Genomic DNA, 14,989 nt, shown 5'->3' with positions numbered 1-14,989 from the left:
CCAGGAATGAAATATTAATGAGGCTCTAATACATGCTGTGACACAGATGAATAACGTGCTTGGTGAATGCAGTCAACCACAAGAACACACATGATAAGATTTTTTTTTTTAAGTACTGGGGATCAAACCCAGGCCCTTCCCACTCTACCTCTGAGCCTTATCCCCAGCCCATATACTTCCACATTTATGAAATGTCCTGAATAGGCAAATCTACAGGGACAGAAAGAAAATTGTCTGGGACTGCAGAGGATGGGAAGGATTTGGGAAGTGCCTGTTAATGAGTATAGTGTTTCTTTTGGGGTGATGAAAATGTTTCTAAAAATCATGCAGTAGTGATTGCATAATTCTATGAATTTATTGAAAACCACCAAATTGCATACTTTAAAAGGGCAAGTAAAAAAATCTAAGTAAAGTTGTTATTTTAAAATTAGGTGTATTTTATAATCCCCTTTGAAATTAACTTTAAAATAAACATTTCTTTTAACTTATATGGTCTTTATTGTCCTGTGCCTTGTGATCTTATAAAACCTTCTATGAATTTTCCACATTATTTTTTTATTTTTATTTTTTAGTTGGAGATTGACACAATATCTTTATTTTATTTATTTATTTTTATGTGGTGCTGAAGATTGAACCCAGTGCCTCACACATGCTAGGCAAGTGCTCTACCACTGAGCAACAACCCCAGCCCCACATCATTTAAAAACAATTTTTTAGATGTTGATAGACCTTTATTTTATTCTTTTATTTATATGTGGTTATTCATTTACTTATATGCTCTACCACTGAGCCACAACCCCAGCCCCTCCACATTATTTTTGAAACAAAGTACTTTATAGTTTTTAGAATGCTTTCATCTCATCAGGTAACTACCAGAAGTAGGATGAGAACAGCAATGTAGTTCAGTGATAGAGCTTGCCTAGCATGCATGAGGCCCTGGGTTCAATCCCTAGCAGAAGGAAGGAAGGAAGGAAGGAAGGAAGGAAGGAAGGAAGGAAGGAAGGATATTCTTATTTTATAATACAAGTGAGGGAATATGACTGGGTCAAAGAAATGAAATTACAAGTCAGCAGGCAGATTTGATCTTGAGATTCCTCCTCCATGAATTTTTCCATTACCCTTTAGCATATTTCATATGCATTAAAGGAACACCTCAATAGATAAGACTGTTTATTCATTCTTTCAAAGAGTATTCATTAAAATCCTCCTCTGCTTCCTCATACTCCATTAGGAGTTGATATATAAGATAAATAAGAATAATATGGCCACAGCTGGGTGTGGTGGTGCATGCCTATAATCCCAGCAGCTCAGGAGGCTGAGGCAGGAGGATCTCAAGTTCAAAGCCATCCTCAGCAACTTAGCAAGGCCCTATGCAACTCAGTAAGACCCCATCTCCAAATAAAATACAAAAAAGGGCTGGGGATGTTGTTCAGTGGTCGAGTGCCCCTGAGTTCAATCCTTGGTCCCCCTGCTCCCATAAAAAACAAAACATGAGACTTAACAAGATAATCAGCTCTGGCTTTATAGGGCTTGTTGAGAGGGTTGGATTTGATTCTCATGGCAAGGTTGTATTGAATGCTTTAAATAGGAAAATAGGGCTAGGGGTATAACTTAGAGGTAGAGCACTTGCCTAGCATAGTCAAGGCCCAGAGTTCAATCCCTAGCACTGCAAGAAAGAAAGGAAGGAAGGAAGAAAAGAAAATGACCATACATATAACAATTCTTCTGGCTTCAGTATTGATAAATGACAGGAAAAGGGAAGGAACAGAGGCCAAACGATCTGTCAAGAAGCCACTATAGTAATCTAGATGGTAAATTTTGGTAGCATTAACTAGAAGTTGGAGGTAAACTGGATACAGTCCAGATATTTTAGAGAGACAGAACTAACATGATTTAGTAATAGACTGGATATGTGAAGAAAAAAGGAAAGCAAGAGTGACTCCTAGGATTTTGGTTTAGTCATTAACGTAGATGGTAACTATCATTCACCATGATAGAGGAAGAGTATCCTATTTTCCTGTATGGGGGATTTGTGAGAAAAGGTGGAAGAATGACAAGTTTAGATTAAGAAATGTCGAGTTAGTGGAGACCTCAAATCAGCAAATGAATATATGGCTCTGAAGTTTAAGAGTAACAATTCAGCTGGGTGCAGTGGTGTACGCCTATAATTCCAGCAACTTGGGAGGATGGGGCAGAAAGATTCCAAGTTCAAGACCAGCCTCAGCAACTTAGAGACTCTGTCTGAAAATAAAAACTAAAAAGGGCTGGAGAGGTGACTCAGTTGTTTAATCCACTGGTTCAAACTCGGTGGCCTGATGTTCAATTCACAGTATCTCTCACTCACTCACAGACACACACACACACCAAAGAGAGTTCACTTATTCAGCAAAGATTTACTGAGTGCCACCTATGTACCAAAACCTTGAATATTGTCAGAGATACAACAATGAACAAAACAAAATTGGTCCTGGACTCTATGAAGTTTGCAGTCTATAAATCTTATAATTAACAACAACAAAAGTACATATTATTTAACTATTATTATGGCAACAAAAATTTTCTGATAGAGAATAATAGGGAGACCTAATTTAGATATAATGGTCAGGGAAGGTTCCTCTGAGGTCATAGTTAAGCTGAAATCTTTACTGGAGATAGCTGAAAGTCATCCAAAAGCTAATGGTAACTGAATCATGGGAGTGGATGAGATTATCCACGGAGGGGATAAAAAAGTAAGGCAAGTAACTAGGACAGAACTCTTGAAGAAATATAACTAAGAGATGGACAGAGGAAAAGGAATCCAAAAAGGAAACAGGATAAGTTGGTTATAGTAGCAAAGAATGTTTCAAGGTGAAGAGAATGGACTTCAAATGCTACTAGGCATCAAATATAAGAACAAAAAGTATAATCTACTGTATTTGATAATGATGATGCTATTGGTACTCTTAGCAAGAGATTCAGTCAGACAGAAGCCAAACTGCAGAGGGCTGTGGTGAGGTTTAGGAGGTAAATAAAGAGACTCAATGTAGACAAACACCCATCAATGCACTCCAAAACAGTGTTCTTTCTCAAGACTTTTTTCAATGTGCTCTGTTGACAGAACACCAATGATTATCCTTGCATTGCCAAAACCAGTTAGCCTTGCTTTGTCCTCATCTTTCTTGATATCTCAATAGTACTCAACCCAACTGATTATTTCTTCCTTCTTAAAAATCATCTTTCCTTGGTTTGATTTCTGGGATACCACTTTCTTTTTACCTTTCTGATTATAGCTTCTTGCTAATTTCTCCTCCAACCAGTTGCTAGATTTTTTTTTTTTTTTTTTTTTTGCGGTGCTGGGGATCAAACCCAGGGCTTTGTGCTTGCAAGGCAAGCAATCTACCAACTGAGCTATCTCCCCAGCCCCAGTTGCTAGATATTGAAGGAACTTCTGTTCTTCTAAATTATCTCACCTACTCCCAAGGCTTTAATTAATTAATTATTAATTTTTGGTCCTGGGGATTGAACCCTGGGCCTTCCTTACACAAGCTCTATAACTGAGTTATACTCCCAGCCCATTCCTGCCAGCTTTAAATACTATTTTTTTCTTCTTCTGGGTGCTGGGGATTGAACCAGGAGTGCTTTATCACTGAGCTACATCTCCAGCCCTTTTTATTTTTTGAGACAGGGTTTCACTAACATGCTTAGGATCTAGCCGAGCTGCTGAGGTTGGCCTCCAACTTGTGATCCTCCTACCTCAGATTCCTATCTTCTCCACCTGGATTTCTAACGAGTATCTAAAACCTGTTATGTATAATTTTTTTCCCCTCAAAGTAGTCTTTTCAGTTTGGTAAAAGATGCACTCATTCCACTCAGCTCCATACAAAACCCCAAGGTATATTCCTTGATTCCTCTTTTTCTCATTGCCCACATCCAAATCAACAACAATTTCTACTAGTTCTTGATGGAAAATGTATCTCAGAATTAACCACTTCTCTCCATTTCTATAGCTGCCATCTTAGCACAAGCAGTCTTGCTTAGATTTTCCTTTAGCCTTTTAACTAATCTTCTTGCTTCTATTTTTAACCTCTGTACAATCTCCACTCAGCAGCCAGATTCTCTTTTAAAATTATATATCAGATAACGATTTCTTTGCATAAAACCCTTCAATGGTATCTTACTGCACTTAGAAGAAAAACTAAACTCCTTACTTTGGTCTACAAGTACCTCTTTCTCTGACTTTACCTTGAATAACATCCCTCTTAACCATCCTTAAAGTGAGAGAATTCATTCATTTGCAAACATTTCTTATGAATCTAATTTTTGTTAGATACCTAATTAGGCATTGGGTGTTACAAAAATATCTGCCTTTGAAAAGCATACAGTTTAGTGAGTAAAACAGACACATGAACAAATAAAATAAATCACTTATTCAGAGTTAAGTATTTTGCAGTAAAAGGCAATGTGGGATATAAATACAAAGAATAAAACACAATTCCTGCCCACAGGAATCAGGGAAAGCTTTTACCAAAGAAGAAACAATTATTGTCAAGAATTTGAAAATTACTTGTAGGTAAAGAGGCAGGCTATGATCTAGGAATAGAAGAAAGCTAACAGGTACATATGGGGCTCTCCAATACCTTTGAAAAACAATGTAGAAGTAATTAAAGAATACAAAACAGGCGGCTTGGTTAACTACTCTGCAGAGTATGGAAGAAAAACACTCTTGTTAAGTCATTACAGAGACTGGAAATACAAATGCATATTTAGAGATACTTTTATTCCTTCATTTAATGACAGTGTTTTGGGCATACACTTTACATTAGGAATGAAAATAATAAACAAAACCAACCAAATCTCTGTCTTCATGGAGCTTATATTCCAGTGTAGACTTTAAACAATACACAGATATATAATAGTGTTAGAGATAAGAGCTATGATGAGAAATAAAACAGGGTAAGGAATAGAAAATGTTGAGGCTAGCTGGGCATGGTGGGGCACACCTATAATCGCTGAGATTCAGGAGGCTGAGGCAGGGGGATCACAAGTATGAGGCCAGCCTCAGCAACTTTGTGATACTCTCAGCAACTAATAAGACTCTGTCTCAAAAGAAAAAAATAAAAAGGTCTGGGGATATAGCTCAGAGGTAGAGCACCTCTGGGTTCAATCTCTAGTACCAAAAAAAAAAAAAAAAAAAATAGGAAGAAGAACATTGGGCTATTTTGATATCTCAAAGTCTGTAACAAAGTTTTGAGCAAATATTTGAATGAAGAAATCTGGGTATAACATGGGATCAGTTATTTAAATTCACAGATTAGGAAAACATTTTCAGACTTTGCTGACTTCATCAAATTTGTTCTTCACTAAAGTGATGATTAACTGACCCTTTCTATTTGTTTTATCTTGATTATTTGACCATGTGTGATTGGTCCCATGGTTAGACAGGTTAAGAGTCAGACTACATACAATTTCTCTACTGATGATTAACTAACCCTGGGTTTAGTTATTAAACAAAGGTCTGCTCTTTCTCTTGTCCATATGACCTATTTTACATTTCTCCTTGAGTCTCAGATGCATTTTATCTCCTCATAATGTTAAACATAGTATCTCAAATATGATGGCTCACCTAAGCAACTAAAGACAGGACACAAAGTTTTAATTCTTCTCATTCTATCTCCAGAGTTAGGGCTGGGGGAGAAAGGAATACTGAAAAAAAATTACATCTACTGTATTCAGTCAGAAAATGACTAAGGATCACCTCTATATTTAGAAGAGGGGTATTCTCATAAGAAAAGAAGAGGAGCTGTAGCTTATGTAGCTCAGTGGCAAAGCATTTGCCTGGCCCATACAATCTCTGGGTTCCATCCTCAGAACCACACACACACACACAATAAAAAAGTGCACAAAAGAAACAGTGATAAGAGTCTCAAGAAATATGCCAAGATAGGAATAATACAAGATTATAAAATAATCTCAGTGGATAACTAAAATAGAAAGAAAATATCAAAGTGTTTTATAAGATGGCAACTCTCTCAAATGATTGTCCTGCCTTCTCTCTACCTTCTTCTACATTCCTATTGCTACTAACAAAGTCAATGGTTTTCCACAAATGAGGTTATCAGGAAAGGAAAAAATAATTCTGAAATGCAGGCAACTAGTTGTAAACTCTAAGTGAAAAGTGAAATATTACTAGAAAGGTTATTGAAAAATTAAAATAAAGAACAAGGCATATCTTCATGAACTTAGGTATATAAGCAAGAGGTTGAGAAATAAAACCAAGTTCATTGTTTATATGACCAAGACTATATATTCAAAGCAATTTTTACAAGATGCTTCTATCAGCAAAGAAAAATAATAAAGCTCCCTAGAACATCCTTTAGTCTTAGAAACTACTTAGTAGAAGTGGGAAATACAAAGCAAGGTTTAAGTATATAGTGATTTTTATAGACTTTCAGATTCTGGGTCAGTAAAAAGTTAACTGGTTGACATCTGTATCATCAAAGAAGAAAGTATAGAGAGCAATTTCCTCCATTATGTTCAAATGCAGTCTAAAGAGAACCTTTGATAAAGGAATAAGATGCAATTAGCATTTGCCTGGAAAATCATATTTTCTTAACTTTTATTTTTCATACCTGAGAGATATGACCAAAATACTGCAAAGCTGTCTCCACAGGGCTTTTGAAGAACATCTTCTCTTGAGGTTTTAGCTATGAAGAGAATAAAACACACAATGAGATGGCTGAGGTTGTGGCTCAGTAGATTGTTCACCCAGCATGCATGGGGCCCTGGGTTCGATCCTCAGCACCACATAAAAATAAAATAAAGGTATTTTGTCCACCCACAAGTAAAACAAAATATTTAAAAAAAAATGAGAATATCCACAATGGAATGAAGTAAAATATTGATACTGGAATGAAATAAAATAATTCTTTTATCTTTTTACTATTGCTCTAAGTTTTTCTTCTTTCCTTTCTTTTTTTCCTTTCTAAACATTTGTATTTCATAATACTTACTATACAGGTCAGAAATAGGGTATGACGGTTTGTGACAGAGGAAAAACACTTACATTATCAGAAAGAGCCAGATGCTTGCAAGGAGTTCCACAAACAGCACATTTTTCTGGGAGAAAAAGAGAAAAATGTTTGGTTCTCATAGGCATGAGGGAAGATTTTCCTAGAGTACATGGTAATAGTCAAGTAGGCTAGCAAAAAAAGAAAAGGGTTCTCAATTTAGAATATCATAATACTATAAAAGGACATCAGTATTTCCAAATTAATATGCCTAAGAATAAGTTAGACTTTCACAGAGTACCTCTACTCGTCTCCTTTTTTTTAATTCACAATTTTTTTGTGTGTGAGACAGAAGGGACAATTCTAAACACCCCAAAAGGAATACCAAAGTACTGGGAAGAGTACAAGAGTACCAATGATCTTAATTTTAAGTGACTCTTTTATCTTACCTACTTAACAGCAGGCACACATTGAGTACTGCCTGAACTGCCCCAGTTACTCCTGTTCTGTTGTCACTTTGCTAATATTCCTTGGTCTTGCTTTTTTTTTTTTTTATTTTAGTAATTGATGGACCTTTATTTTGTTCATTTATTTATATGTGGTGCTGAGAATGGAATCTAGGGCCTCACATATGCTAGGCAAGTGCTCTACCACTGAGCCACAACCCCTCCCTGAAGCTCTCCTGCTTTTTATTCTCCAATCTGAAAGAAGCAAAAATTAAATTTTGAATCTTTCCTTATATAGTGACATTTTAGTAATGGTGCTGGTTATCAATTAAGTGCCATGTCAGGAGAAAGCACATGGATTATGCTTCACAGAGACAAACCACTCCTAAGGGAGCTGCTGTTACCATAGGGAACCACTTTGTTTACATTAGCAGATAACTTAAAAGGTTCATGAGATTTACACAGAGAAAAATTTTGTCCAAAGGCTACCTAATCTGACTGTTCTTTCCTTGGGAAATAAATATTTTTCCCACTTTGCCCTCCATATTGTTCCTACTGTGAGCTAGCAAGGATAAATCACTCTTCTATTCAAGAAAGAAACAAGACAAACTTCCACAGCTCTTAATAACCTATAGGATAAGGTTCAGGATACAGTCTTCTGTTCTCTGGCCACTTTTCTGGTCTCTGGGCTCATCTCTCACCATTTCTTACCTTATTTTTTAATACTCTAGAAACCCCAACTATGTGTAGTTCTCTTATGGTTTTATGATGTCATATGTCTATTCCTATTGTCTTAAACTAGAATAATTTTCCCTTCCATATCCACTTGGCAAACTCTGGTTTGTTATCCATAACCCTATTGCAGTAGTACTTATTCTGCTAAGTCTTCCCTGATCAAAATATTCTACTCTAAGTCCCTTTTCTGGAAGTTTAAATACCTTATAAGTTTCTTTTTTCTTGTTTGAGACAGTGTCTTACTATGTTGTCCAAGCTGGTCTTAAAATCCTGGGCTCAAGTAATGTTTTGTGTGAGCCTCCTGAGTAGCTGGGACTATAGGTAAGTGCCAACATGCCCACCAACCTGACCCTTGTGAGTATTTCTGCATTAAAAAAAATAAACAGGGCTGAGGTTTACCTCAGTGGTAGAAGACTTGCCTAGCTTGATATCCTAAGTTCAATTTCCAGCACTACAAAAATAAAAACAAACCAACCATCTCATGTGATTCCATCCTGCACGTCCCTTCTCTAGGGTAGCAGCCTATTTTCTGTCTGCCTTCTCTCCACCTAAGTGCATGCTACCACCCCATAGAAGATTCAATGGACATGGACAGGAACCCCCTGAGGCCCCAGAACTATCTTTTTGGTTTGAACTAAAGGCTGACAAAGATTATCACTTTAAGATGGATAATGATGAAAATGAACACCAGTTATCCTTAAGAACGGTCAGTTTAGGGGCTGGTGCAAAGGATGAATTGTACCTTGTTGAAGCAGAGGCAATGAATTATGAAGGCAGTCCAATTAAAGTAACATTGGCAACATTGAAAATGTCTGTACAGCCAACAGTTTCCCTTGGGGGCTTTGAAATCACACCACCTGTGGTCTTAAGGTTGAAGTGTGGTTCAGGGCCTGTGCATATTAGTGGGCAGCACTTAGTAGCTGTGGAGGAAGATGCAGAATCAGAAGAAGAAGAGGGGGATGATGTGAAACTCTTAAGTGTATCTGGAAAGGGATCTGCCCCTGGAGGTAGTAGCGAGTTTCCCCAGAAAAAAGTAAAACTTGCTGCTGATGAAGATGACAACGATGATGAAGATGATGATGACGAAAACGACGATGACAATGATGATGATGACTTTGATGATGAGGAAACTGAAGAAAAAGCTCCAGTGAAGAAATCTGTACAAGATACTCCAGTCAAAAATGCACAAAAATCAAACCAGAATGGAAAAGACTCAAAACCATCAACACCACAATCAAAAGGTCAAGAATCCTTCAAAAAACAGGAAAAAATTCCTAAAACACCAAAAGGACCTAGTTGTGTAGAAGACATTAAAGCAAAAATGCAAGCAAGTATAGAGAAAGGTGGTTCTCTTCCCAAAGTGGAAGCCAAGTTCGTCAATTATGCGAAGAATTGCTTCTGGATGACTGACCAGGAGGCTATTCAAGATCTCTGGCACTGAAGGAAGTCTCTTTAAGAAAATAGGTGAAACAGTTTGTTAAAAATTTCCATCTTCTTGGCTGGGGAGATAGCTCAGTTGGTAGAGTGCTTGCCTCGTAAGCACAAGGCCCTGGGTTCGATCCCCAGCACCAAAAAAAAAAAAAAAAAAAAAAAAAAAAAAAATTTCCATCTTCTTTCATTTCTGTAACAGTTGATATCTGGCTGTCCTTTTTATAATACGAAGTGAGAACTTTCCCTACCATGTTTGATAAATGTTGTCCAGGTTCCATTGCCAAGAATGTGTTGTCCAAAATGCCTGTTTAGTTTTAAAGATGGAACTCCACCCTTTGCTTGGTTTTTAAGTATGTATGGAATGTTATGATAGAACATAGTAGTAGTGGTGGTCAGACATGGAAATGGTGGGGAAAGAAAAATATACATGTGAAATAAACTCAGTATTTTAATAAAGTTAAAAAAAAAAACATAAATTCGAGATTCCTTTCTAAGACTTAAGAGTTGTGAGAACTTGGCCAAATCACTTATCCTTTCTAAGCCAGTTCTCTCATTTATAAAATAGTTTTACTAATAATTACCACTTAATGCTGTGGTAAAACCTCAGCAATTTAGTCAGGCCCTAAGCAAGACCCCATCTCAAAATAAAAAATAAGAAAGAGCTGGGGATGCAGCTCAGGGGTAAAGTGCCCTTGGGTTCAATCCCCAGTACCAAAAACAAAAAGCAAAAAACGAAAGAAACTGCAAGGTGCCAGGCGTGGTGGCATACACCTGTAATCCCAGCAGCTTGGGAGGCTGAGACAGGAAGATTGTAAATTCAAAGCCAGCCTCAGCAACTTATCGAGGTCCTAGGCAACTCGGTGAAACCCTGTCTCTAAATAAAATATAGAAGAGGACTGGAGATATGACTCAGTGGTTAAGTGTCCCTGGGTTGAATCCCTGGTACCAAAAAAAAAAAAAAAAAAAGAAAAGAAAAAAGAAAAGAACCATTACAAAGTATCAAGCTGGACATGGTACCATGTCCTGTAATTCCACCTACTTAAGAGACTGAGGCAGAAGGATCAAAGTTTGAGGACAACCAGAGCAACATGACAAGACCTGTTTCAACAAACAAACAAACACAAACCTGCAAGGTACCATCATCTTCATTTCTGATCCATTATGGCTTTCCCTGCCACAGACTTCAAAACATTGATTAGTACATTTTGGTACTCAACAGATTTGCTAAGTCATTTAGCACCATTCTTTATTAATGGATTCCTCCAATTTCTAAAATCGACTGTTTATTATATTATCCATTCCACCATTGGCCTATTAAGTGATCTTTATCCTAAGTTGCACAGAGAATTGGCTAATCATCATATGTAGGTAAAAAACATTTTTGCCTGTATATGAAAACAGTAAAGTTACTTACCCAGAGTCACACACTTTTTACAGAAAATATGGCCACAGCTGGTGACAAAGAAATGGGCCCCATCTTTTCGGAAACATTGGTTGCAGTGAAACCAATCCATTCTGGAGCAGATAAAGAAAAGGAATAAGAATAAGATGGGGCATAACATAATTACAGCTGTTTAAAAACTTATGTAACATTGTTTGCTTATTTTCTGATTGCTTATTGGGATGCCCATCATTGTGGATATTCCAACTGACTGTAAGGAAGTACATATACTTATAAAATGAGAAAAAGCAGACTGCAGATTATGTTATACCATATACATATGATATATCACATACATATTTAATACATTTTTAAAATAGGAAGACAGTGGTAAGATTAAGTATTTGTGGGTGTTTTGCCTTTCCAAGTTTTCTGGATTAATTTGAGTACCAATTAGAAAAAACAATCTTAAAAAATGAAAAACCAACCAGGCATGGTAGCACATGCCTGTAATCCCAGTGGCTCAGGAGCCCGAGGTATGAGAATCACAAATTCAAAGCCAGCCTCAGCAACTTGGTGAGGCCTTGAGCAACCTAGCAAGACTCTGTCTCAAAATAAAACATAAAAATGGGCTGGGGATGTGGTTCAGTGGATAAGTGCCCCTGGTTCAATCCCTGGTACAAAAAAATAAATAAATAAATAAAAAGAAGAGAAGGGAAAAGCCATCTATTTCTTTCTTTATCGTTTCCTGTGATGTGGCAAAAGTAAAGCCAAGAGGAGGTAGTGGGTCAGTTATAGATCACATAGGACACATTTTATATAAGGGAGACAGGGGTGATGAATGATAATATGAATTTTCAGTTTGTACACTTCTCTTCTACTCTACAGAAACTCAGAATCATAGATCTGGATGGGCCTGAAAATCATTTAATATGTTGTCCAATTTCATCTTTTTTCAAAAGACGTATGTGATGATCACTGAAATTAAATAACCTGTCCTGAGTTCTATCTTTAATTAGTGGTAGTTCCAGGATTAGACTGAGTCTACTGATTCCTAATGTTTGTTTTCCCACATTAAACATTGCCTTTTCATTAGACATGGTAACCACACATCCTGTATTTTCTGGCAATATCAATTTTGTTTAATTTTTTAAATACACAATCAAGTATACATGACTTAGTGCTTAGTTGGAATTTACTTTTTTTGGGGGGGTTAAGGGTGGGGTGCTTAGGGATGGAACCCAGGGCCTCACACATACTAGGAAAGCACTCTTATCACTCAGCTACATCTCCAATCCTTCTTTTATTTTGATACAGGGTCTTGCTAAATTGCCCAGGCTGACCTCAAATTTGCGATCCTCCTGCTTCAGCCTCCTGAATTGCTGAGATGACAGGCCTGCACTACCATACCCAGTTTTTTAGTGGGATTTTTAAACCAAGAAATCAATATATCAGTGATATTAAAGCAAATGCCTGTAACCCCAGCTCCTTTGGAGTTTGAGGCAGGAGGATCCCAAGTTCTAGGTCAGACCCAGCAACTTGGCAAGATACTGTTTCAAAATAAAAAATAAAAAGGACTGGGGATGTAGCTCAGTCATAGAGCACCCCAAGGTTCAAGCCTCAGCATCCCCTGAAAGAAGATACTATCAAAAACACAGAAGTGAACTATATCATACCTACTAAATGAAATCATGTTTAATTGTTTAATAAATAAGTTATTTAAGTATATCCTTAGTTTGATTTCCTTTAAACTGGGAAAATAAACAGAAGGTAATTTCCCCCTCATTAACTTTTTTCTTTTGGTGCTGGGGATTGAACTCAGGGATACTTTATCACTAAGTCACATCCCCAGTCCTTTTTGGTTTTTGAGACAGGATCTCGCCAAATTACTGAGGCTGGCCTCTAACTTGAGATCCTACTGCCTCAACCTCCCAAGGGGCCGGGATTACAGCATCTGCAACCACATCAGGTTTAAAAAAATATTTAAAAAGTGATTTATAGCCACATGGTGGTGCATGCCTGTAATCTGAGTGCTTGGGAGGCTGAGGCAAGAGGATCATAAGTTCAAAGCCAGCCTCAGCAACTGAGTGAAATCCTATCTCAAAATAAATTTTAAAAAAGGACTGGGGATGTGGCTCAGTGGTTAAGTGCCCCTGGGTTCATTCTCTAGTACCAAGAAACAAAAGTGGCAGGTGAGGTTTGTAACGAAATTCTCTTAGCAGGGCATGGTGGCTCTCGCCTGTAATCCCAGTGACTAGGGAGACTGAGGCTCAGGTAGGTAGATTGCAAGTTCGAGGCCAGCCTCAGCAGTTTAGCGAGACACTGCCAAAATAAAAAATAAAAAGGACTGGGGGTGTAGCTCAGTGGTTAAGGGACTCTGGGTTCAATTCCCAGTACTCTTTCCGCCCCACCTCGCCCCGCGCAAAAAAAAAAAAGAATGAGGGCTGGGGTTGTGGTTCAGTGGTAGAGCACTTGCCTAGCACCTGTGAGGCACTAGGTTTGATCCTCAGCACCACATAAAAAAATAAATAAAAATAAAGGTCTTGTGTCCATCTATTAAAGATTTTTTTTAAAAGAATAAATGAGGCTATTTTGCACCACACTTTAATCATTTTATCACATAAAGCAAGATTCACCACAAAAACTTATGAATAAATAGTCCCACAAAAAGGCATCCCACAGTTCACTAACTTCTAACCTGGGGGTGAGTCTAAAGAGGTAGTGAAAAGGCCCACTATGTATCTCCGATGAGGGCAAAACGCGCCTAATTTCTGGGGACGGCAGGGATCAGCAATCGTAAATTTCCCATAAATTCTTTTTCTACCTACTTCCCCTACCACCTTCGCTGCTGTTAATCCGGAAGACCTCAGGTTTCACGGAAGCATCCAGTTCTCCTCAGGAAGAGCAGGAAATGGCGGGAAAGCAAATAGCTGGCCGGGCACTACAGTGAGACAAGAGACTGGGCGTGGCCAGGGGCAGCGTGCATGCGTGTGGGCGGGGCTGTGGGTGCTAAACGAGTGGGTGGAGCTTGGGCCCTGCGTCAGGAATGGGTGGGGCCTGGGCCGTGTGTTCTGCCAATGACCCAGGAAAATGCAACTCATTTGAGAATTGGGGGGCTGGGACTGTAGCTCAGTTGTAGAGCGCTTGCCTAGCATGTGAGGCGCTGAATTTGATCCCAAGCACCACATATAAATAAATACAATAAAGATCCATTGACAACTTAAAAAAAAAAATTAAAATTAAAAAAAATTGGGGCTGGGTACAGTGGGTGTACCTGCAATCCCAGCATCTAGGGAGGCTGAGGCACCAGAATTGCGAGTTCAAAGTCAGCCTAAGCAAATTAGCGAGGTCCCTCCAACTAAGTGAGATCCTATCTCAAAATAAAATATAAAAAAGGGCTGGGGATGTGGCTCAGTGATTAAGTTCCCCAGAGTTCAATCCCTGATACAAAACAAAACAAAACAAAACAAAACAAAACAAAAAAAAAAGCGAAGAATGAATAATGATTATGATCTATTTTTATACATGTTATTGTGGAAGCAAAAAGGTAAAAATAAACCAAATAATGTTCCAATAAATGACCAGAACACACTAGAAAATGTGGCACAAAACAGATGAAAATTTTAACCTTACATTCTAAAATAAAACAAAATAGTGGATGCTTTGAAAGAATGTTATAAATCAGAACTGGAAAACCTCAAAGATGATGTGGTTAGGATACAGTTGGATAGTGAGAACTAACAAATCCCAGGGAAAAGTTTTTAATTTTTTTAAAGAAATAACATAGTTAAAGAACTACAAAATAACATGAGTTCTACATATCAAAAGTCCATAGTCTGTGTTGTGGTTTAGATCTGGACTGTGACCAAAAGGCTAATTTGTTGAAGACTTGGTTCTCAGTGAAGCAATGTGAAGAGGTGAGACTCTTAGAAAGTGATTGGATCGTGAGGGCTCTGACCTCATTAGTGGATTAATCTGTTGATGGATTAATAATGTGATGGCATCATTGG

General features: G+C 37.8%; 2 protein-coding genes across 6 annotated transcripts in view; one reads left to right on the top strand and one right to left on the bottom strand.

The window, feature by feature from the left end:
- Window positions 1–13,923, bottom strand: part of Rnf212b (ring finger protein 212B) — a 30,806-nt gene extending 16,883 nt beyond the window's left edge. For 2 of the 5 annotated variants that reach the window (XM_047541506.1, XM_047541511.1), the window contains exons 1-4: window positions 13,808–13,923; window positions 11,013–11,113; window positions 7,043–7,095; window positions 6,609–6,683 (exon numbers count right to left, since the gene is read on the bottom strand). In XM_047541506.1, coding sequence (XP_047397462.1) covers window positions 6,609–6,683; window positions 7,043–7,095; window positions 11,013–11,112 — 228 coding nt within the window. In that variant the 5' untranslated portion in view covers window position 11,113; window positions 13,808–13,923. Of the gene's footprint in view, window positions 1–6,608; window positions 6,684–7,042; window positions 7,096–8,909; window positions 9,618–11,012; window positions 11,114–13,803 lie in introns of those variants that run through there. The other 3 variants (XM_047541509.1, XM_047541507.1, XM_047541510.1) reach the window with 3 other exon arrangements.
- On the top strand, window positions 8,815–9,640 carry LOC124977735 (nucleophosmin-like). The gene has a single exon (XM_047541512.1). The coding sequence runs from the start codon at window positions 8,832–8,834 to the stop codon at window positions 9,606–9,608; it is 777 nt and encodes a 258-aa protein (XP_047397468.1). The 5' UTR covers window positions 8,815–8,831; the 3' UTR covers window positions 9,609–9,640.
- Window positions 13,924–14,989: the final 1,066 nt, after the last annotated feature.

The sequence above is a fragment of the Sciurus carolinensis genome, chromosome 2 (genome assembly GCF_902686445.1).
Source record: "Sciurus carolinensis chromosome 2, mSciCar1.2, whole genome shotgun sequence".
NCBI lineage: Eukaryota > Metazoa > Chordata > Mammalia > Rodentia > Sciuridae > Sciurus > Sciurus carolinensis.
The sequence above is the reverse complement of the archived record's forward strand: the minus strand, read 5'-3'. Positions and strand labels throughout refer to the sequence as shown.